Source organism: Podarcis erhardii (assembly GCF_964252035.2).
Source record: "Podarcis erhardii genome assembly, chromosome: 17".
NCBI classification, from domain to species: domain Eukaryota; kingdom Metazoa; phylum Chordata; class Lepidosauria; order Squamata; family Lacertidae; genus Podarcis; species Podarcis erhardii.
This window is the reverse complement of record NC_138515.1, coordinates 25,108,721-25,116,474: the sequence shown is the minus strand read 5'-3', so window position 1 is coordinate 25,116,474 and position 7,754 is coordinate 25,108,721. Positions and strand designations below refer to the sequence as shown.

The 7,754-nt window shown below is 46.5% G+C and overlaps 1 protein-coding gene and 1 long non-coding RNA gene across 3 annotated transcripts in view; both read left to right on the top strand.

The window, feature by feature from the left end:
- Positions 1-7,754, top strand: part of LOC309332588 — a 165,594-nt gene that overhangs the window by 70,399 nt on the left and 87,441 nt on the right. The gene's annotated exons all lie outside the window — the stretch shown is intronic.
- SLC44A1 (solute carrier family 44 member 1) overlaps positions 1,492-7,754 on the top strand; it is an 89,745-nt gene continuing 83,482 nt past the window's right edge. Inside the window, exon 1 of one of the 2 annotated variants that reach the window (XM_081845078.1) lies at positions 1,492-1,650. In XM_081845078.1, coding sequence (XP_081701204.1) covers positions 1,621-1,650 — 30 coding nt within the window. In that variant the 5' untranslated portion in view covers positions 1,492-1,620. The remainder of the gene's footprint in view (positions 1,651-7,754) is intronic. The other variant, XM_081845079.1, reaches the window with a different exon arrangement.

The window sequence follows — 7,754 nt, the reverse complement described above, 5'->3', positions numbered from 1 at the left end:
GGATATTTGCTGAGAAATCCACAAAGCTGCTTCATGCGTGCACACATGCACCGAAACAGTGACAATTTAAACATGTAAACCCAGTTAAGTATATACATCGTACATGTAAAGCACATGACATCCTCCCCACGGAACCCTAGGAAGTATAGTTTGTTAAGGCAGCTGGGACCTGTCACTCTGTGAAGGGTAAATGACAGTTTTCAGGATTCTTGTGAGGGGGGAGGGGAAGCAATGTGCTTTAAATGCATGGTGTGCATTCATTTTAAACCTCTCCGAAGGTGCAAACTCTCTGCTCTTTGAGTTTGGAATAAACTTAAAGCTGTCTTGGCAATAATTGTGACGAGAACACCCCTGTTCCTCCCCCCGCCCCACAAAAGGATAGCCGATCTGTTACAGCTTTAATACCACGATTGCTCTCCGTTGACTTAAAATAACCACGATCCTTGCCCACTGTGTTTTTAGCTTTAAAACCACGATCGCTGCCTTTCGAATTAAAAATGAGCAACTTGACTTCCCTACCGCCCCCCCTTAAAAATCACTGGGTTCTGAGGAGCTGTGCCTCTGCGTCCACCCACCCCGGTTTCCCTCTCGCTCCCCTGCTCCTTTCCCAACCCGTCCGCCATAGGAGAGACGCAAAGGTCACCACGCAACCGAAGGGTATAGGGAAATGCAAGGCGCTTTCCCAAGGTCACGCAGGCATTATATCAGGAGATGAAAGCAGCAGCAGCAGCAGCAGCAACAACAACCGTTGTTGTCCCGAGCCAGCGCGCTGCTAAATACTTCGCTCCACTCTTTCCCCCTCCTGCAAAAAGGAAACAGAAAAAAGCAGGAGGTGCGCCAAGCGAAAGAGAAGAAAAGGAGAGAAAAAAGAGAAAGCAAGCAATAATGATACGCCGGAAGTGAGCCGGGCACGTTTAGCGGACGGGACACCCCCGCCGCGCTCGCCATCCGCCCGCTCTTCAGAACGTTCCATTGCGGCGCTATAGTATAGCCCTTCCCGTTGCCCGCAGTAAGCGCTCTTGTGCCTCTTCGCCATTGGGCTCGGCTCTCCCCCGCATCCCCGGGGCGGAGAGTTCCGGGGCTGTTTCTAGGTCGCGGGGCTGCTGCCTGATTGATTGGTTGGTTTGGTTGGCTGGCGAAGGCGGCCGCCTGCTGTTGGGTTGCTGCTGCTGCTGCTGCTGCTGCTTCTCCCTCCTCCCTCCTCCCTCCCCCCTCCCTCCCTCCTCGCTCGCGCCAAGCCCCGCCCCCAGGAGCGCCGCGCGACGCTGCCGCCGGGATGCGGGAGGAGGAGGAGGAGGAGGAGAAGGAGGAAGAGGAGGAGGAGGGATGCTGAGGAGCTAAGGAGCCGCCTCGGCGAAGGGATCCTCCGGGGCGCCGCTGCGGACAAGCGGGCGGGCGGGCGGGCGAGCCCTCGGGGCGGCGGCAGGCGGCGGAGGAGCCAGCAGCCCAGCTCCCCCCCCCCGCCTCTCTCCCGCTCCCTCCTCCGCCCTCTCCCCGCCGCCTTGCCGCCGCTCCCCCTGCCGCCGCCGTCGCCGTCGCCCTGGGGCCGGGCGGGCGGCCGGGGAATCGCGGCGCTTGGATGCCGGGAGCCCGCGGCAGAGACCCAGCCCCGAGCCCGCCATGGGCTGCTGCGGGAGCGCCGCCTCTCAGGTGAGTCAGGAGGGGAGGCGAGGGCAGGAACACCCCCCGCCCCCCGTCCTTAACAGCACCCCAAATAGAAGCTCCTCCACCTTTTATTTTATTTTATTCCAGGTTCTTAGTCTTGCCCTGCCCGCGCTTCTCTTCCATCCCCTTCCCATTTGCGTCAATTCTTCACCCCCCCCCCCTTTTCCCAGTTTACACCTTGGCATGTTTATATTTATCCAGATTTTTTTTATTTTTTTGGTTACATCCTCAACCCCCTCATTTCTCCTCCTTTTCTTCCTGGAGATTCTGGACTAGGTTGGCATAAACTTATGCAACCGAAACGGAATAGGATTTTGGTTTTGGGTTGGTTTTTTTTTTCAGGGGGGGGGGGAAGAAGCCTCCTAAGCCCCATCATCTACTGTCACCCACGCCTGCTCGGAAAGGGCTCTCCGGTTGCAACCCCGGTGTGTCATAATCTAGCAGTTGGATTGTCTCTGCCGCTGCTGCCACCCTCCAGTCACGACCATTCTGACCCTGGCATTAATTTATAAATAATATGGGTTGGGGGGGGGGCAGCCTTTAAAAGTGCCCGAAGCAAAGGAGAGGCGAAACGGACAGCGCACGTTAAGGAGAAGGGAACAGAATCAAAAGCAGTCTTGCAAATGCATCCCTCCTGCAGCTGCTTGTTTTCAAGTGTTTCTTTACCAACTGGTAGGAGGAATGAGCATAAGCAATTCCTCCCCCGCTCGAATCGCTAAACGGATGCCTGTCTCAACTCTTGTTTTTGCTGCCTTGGTCTCTCTGCAGTTCTCCTTTCCTTGAGTCCGTATGAACTTTCGTTGACCCATTGCTGCATACGTGGACCCTTTGGGTTGTGGTGTGGTGTTTCTTAGGAGCATAGGAAGCTGCCTTATTCACTGAGTCAGACCATTGGCTCATCCGGCAGAGAATTGTCTACACTTGACTGGCAGTGGCTTTGCCAGAGTTCCAGGCAAAGATACTCTCCCGGTCCTACTGGAAGATGCAATGGATAGAATCAGGAGCCTTCTGCATGCAAGGCAGATGCTTTGCCACTGAGCTACATGCCTTCCCCTTTGCCCTGTAGGAACCCTGTTGTTGAAATGTCTCTTTCCAAGTCACCTCTTAGGGAACATTTCATAAGCAGCCTTCCTAAGCTTTAGCCTTCTTGCTAAACTGTGCACAGCCTTGTTGCACACTGCCAGACACACTCAAAAAGTGCCTTTTCTCCTAACCCATCCCCATCTGCTTAATTTAATATCCATAAGGTCAAAGGCCCATCTAGTCCGGCATCCTGTTCTCACAGGGGCCAGTGATTGCAGCCGTGTGCTTCTCTCTTGTGATCCCAAGCAGCTGGCAGAGGCAACAGCAGAGGCAGAACATAGCTATTGTGGCTGGTAGCCACACTGACAGCTGCATCCTCTGTAAGAGTATGTCCTTTGCCTCGCTCTCTGCAGCAGTGCCTGTATATTTTGAAATACTCCACAATGCTGTATCCTTGCCATTTTTTTTATCTTTCTTCATCTACTTTGTGCCCCCCACCCCAGTTCCATCCCATCATTATACCACTTGTGCTTGCTTTAACAACCCACACTGCTTATCCATCCTTCATGAGAAATATGCCTGCATCCTGCTGTTTATTTCATCTAGATCATGGTTAGGCAAACTAAGGCCCGGGGGCCAGATTCAGCCCAATTGCCTTCCAATCCGGCCCACGGACGGTCCGGGAATCAGATGTTTTTACATGAGTAGAATGTGCCCTTTTATTTAAAATGCATCTCTGGGTTATTTGTGGGGCCTGCCTGGTGTTTTTACACGAGTAAAACGTGTGCTTTTATTTAAAATGCATCTCTGGGTTATTTGTGGGGCATATTATTATTATATTATTTGTGGGGCATATTATTATTATTCCCTCCCCCAATATAGTCTGGCCCCCCACAAGGTCTCAGGGACAGTGGACCAGCCCCTTGCTGAAAAAGTTTGCTGACCCCTGATCTAGATCCTACCCTTCTTATTCTGTTTTAGCCTTGCAATCTTTTGAGGTAGGCTCCACTGAACTATAATGAATTGTCCAAAGCCAAGCAGAATGCTTGGGATCCAGGTACAGCCCTCTAACCACTATACCATATTCCTATAATCCAACAGGTCTACCTTTATTGGCACTCTCTGAGGGAGGCATTCAAGACCTCTTCACATGGACTAATTATCGCTTAAGTTTTAAGACATTTTGATTTTTCTACATGGAACCTTGGTGGTAAAAGGGTGGATTACTTCCACAGCATGTTCAAAACTGGTGCTAGTAATTGTGAGGATAGCATTGTGAGGACAGCATTAGAGAGGTGCCAGTAACTTTACCAGGTGGAATATTCATAAGGATAACAGATGAACTTGTAGATACGTTCTCCATTCTTGAAGGATGGGTGTGTGAAGTCTTCATTGTCTAATGATAGGCAAGGCTAATTTGTTACAGTTCTGTTCAGATTATTTTCTGTCATTTTTGTGCCTGTATGAATAAGAGGCAATTTGTCAGTGTATTGTATTCTATCTCTCCCACTATCCATACTCATCTATTCCTTCTGTAGAATGCCATCTTTCTCTAGGCCCTCTGGAGAGAGACTTCAGTAGCCAATGACGAAACTGACAAGAAGACTGTATAATGGTAGCATCTTTGTCAATAAGCGTGGGGACCTAGGTCTGCTGTTGGAATATATATACTACAAACATAATGTACCTGTTAGAATGCGCAGCACCCAACCTGTGATAAAGCAGCATTGTGATGACTATCATTTTCTGATCCCTTCACTGATCCATTCGATACATATTTAGTCATGCATTTTTTTATGTTCAGAAAAGTTAGAGGTTTGAACCCAAGTGGTTTGGGTTTTCTTGTTCTTTTTTCAGTCCAAGTAACATGCATAGAGGGGCTTCTGGTTTTCTGCCCATTCTCTTTTCCTTCTCTTAGCTTTAGCCAATTTTTATTTGCCATGGTTATATTGTCGTCCTATTAGATTCAAGCCACAGTAAATAACTCCACTCACTACTCCAATTTACTGCTTTAAAACCTGCAAGTTGTTGACGGCTGAACAAATTGGACCTAGCCCATTCTCAGCTTGCTATCATCTTAACCATCATTAGTCTTGGAGGCTGGTATCCAAAACCTTCTTATCCCCTTCCCTTAATGGTTCCCTTCCTTTTCATAATGTCACTGAGCATATTTTTGCCTTCTCTTATACCATGTAGTGTGATTCACTTCTCTGAACCTTCTAAAACTCTCTGCTTGGTTGGCATCCATTATGCAGTGTGTCTGCTCTGTGATTATGAGACCGTGTGCCCCTGTGATTTGGATTGATCAGCAGATGGCCCTGCATTGTGACAGCAGGCACTGGATCACTCAATGGCTTTTTGGTTCCATTCAGCTCCATAATTCCATATTTTTGAATCAACAGTGTTGAAAAACAAACATGTATTAGTTGAGTAAGTTTGAACAAATTAACTTTCCTGATAGTGGCTTAATATTAGCAACTCAGGTTGTTCAGTTTTTCCTTGCTTCTTATTATTACATGTTCTTTACACGATATACACAGTTTTTCAACATTTGGGGTTTTCTTTTTCTGTCTGGCTTTCTCCTCAGGTTGAATCCTCTGTGTGCCTCATGGCCTGCTTGTATCTGTCTCTTCTATCAAATTGCTAGATTACCTCCTTTTCTAATTTTGACCATTACAGTACAATATTCTTGTGCGTTTTGCCTCTACTGCTTTGTGGAAGTAGTATTTCCAATTATGCTTGTTTGCAAATGATTGTTCTGCTCATAACCTTGTTATTCAAGTCTTTCTTCTTGTCTTAAAGGCTCTTCCTTTTCTTTATGTTCTTTTCCTTTGCCTTCCCATAATAGTAGTTAAAAACAACAGCCTACACTCAAATTTATTTCCTTACTCTGAATTTATTGATCTTTGCTCAACTACCCTTTAAAAACATAAACTATGGTTGAATTTAATCTGCTGTAGGAGAAGGCAAGAAACCTTGTCATTAATATTTGCTTACCCATCTAATTTTCCTTATCCTTTCATGTAAAGCTTTTTCTGCCGTACTTTGTTCTGCTTTGTTATCCTTGCAGTACAAGTATTTTTTGGGGCTTTCTTACGATATAATAACATACTTGGTTTTTCCTGCTGCCTTAGATCATGTTTGCTAATGTTTTTCAGGCAGCTTAATTTGGGAATCCTCTTCCATGGATCCAAACCACTGATTTGCTCCACTAGCAAGGGTTTGAACGTGGTGGAAGTATCCCTTTGTAGGCAGGGAGGTATCACAGTCAGTAGTCAGCATAATCTCCCAAAATGGGGCAGTTTGGGGTCAGGAAGGGGTAGAACCTGGCCAGCCAACAATCTGACGAGTCTTAAGCCAGTCCAGCTACTTATCTGATCCAGATCTGTCTTCTGTGCCATTCTGGAGCTGGTTCCTCTCCCTCACCTTCCATCCTTGGCAGCATGAGCAGCAGATCTCCACATTGGAAGTGGCTCCAGGGCTCCATTCAGACCCGCCATTCCCCAGGCAGGAGTTGGGATTGTTCCCTTAATCTTTTCCATTGAAATTCTTGTATGAAATCTCCATTTTGCTCAAGTTTGCTTGCTGTCGTCCTGACCTTTTTCTAGTCTGCAAGGCACATTCTACAAGGAGTTGGTCATGTCATCCAGCCTTATAGGATCCTTGTACAGTGGTACCTCGGGTTACATACGTTTCAGGTTACATACGCTTCAGGTTACAGACTCCGCTTCAGGTTAAGAACTTTGCTTCAGGATGAGAACAGAAATCGTGCTCCGGCAGCGGGAGGCCCCATTAGCTAAAGTGGTGCTTCAGGTTAAGAACAGTTTCAGGTTAAGAACAGACCTCTGGAACGAATTAAGTACTTAACCTGAGGTACCACTGTAATCTCTTCCCAAATAGGCACCCCTGTTGCAACAAAGTATTGCACAACCTTAAAGACCCAACAAATATAGTATGACAGAAGCTTTGGTGGGCAAGAGGCCACTTCATCAGATCCTGAGTTACAGGTATCTAAGTGTGTGGCGTCGTCACCTTTTGTGGTTGTGGTCATTCTGTGATTCTATGCAAACAGTTGTTGATAACAGACACCCTGTGGCAATTCTGCAGCAGACCCAGATGCCCAACTCTACCCCTAGGTCTACTCTGGCAACTTTATTACAGGCCTTAAAAATGTCATCCACAAAGGGCTGCCAGCAATGCTTTGCACATTCTACATAGCACAAACAGGCCACAAATGGGCACAGATCTAGTGTGACAGTATTATAAAAACCAGCAGAAGTACATTTCCTCCTCCCAGGATACTTTGTAAATGACCTTAAAATGGCCACACTTGAAAAAATAGGAACTTCAAAGGGAGGCTGCGCTGTGCAAGTGCTGAATTGCTGTATGGCAAGAAGTCCAGGGCTGTCAGCTGAGGACTGAATGGAGACAAAGGATTTTTATAACATATGTTAAGTGTCCAGGATGTATCAATAACTCTTTGTGAATTATCACAGTTAATTACCCTAGCCTGGGAGAAAAGCAGGGTATAAATACATTTTAAAAATAAGTAAAGAAAATAAATTATGTAATTATGTGTACTTTTCTGCATTTTGTTTTTCTCTGACCTCTGTTTATAATATTTCCTGCAAACTATGCATATATATTCTGGTAGCTCAGGATACATTTCAATGTACTACACGAAAAGCTTATGCTATATTATAAATACATTAAATCTTCGAAGTGCTGCAAGATGCTTTGTTTGTTAGCCTTATGCTTTTTAGCCACTGCTTTTTTAAAAAAAACTTATAGGTTCCTTCCAGTGATAGAAACTCAGATATATAAGCTAGGCCCCAAGTGACTCCTTAAACCAGGGTTACAGTCACCAAAACGGAATGCCTGGTTGAGATTTTTGGGCCAGGCAGCTCGAAAGTCGTATTTTTCAATATGACTTTTTGGTTCCTGACATTCGTTCTGATTGTGCAGATAAAATATAATGCATAGAATTCTGAAGGATGTGTTTCTTGTGTGTGAAAACAGTCAAGATTCAAGGATCCCCAGGCATGTACCTCCAGATGGTGTAGTCG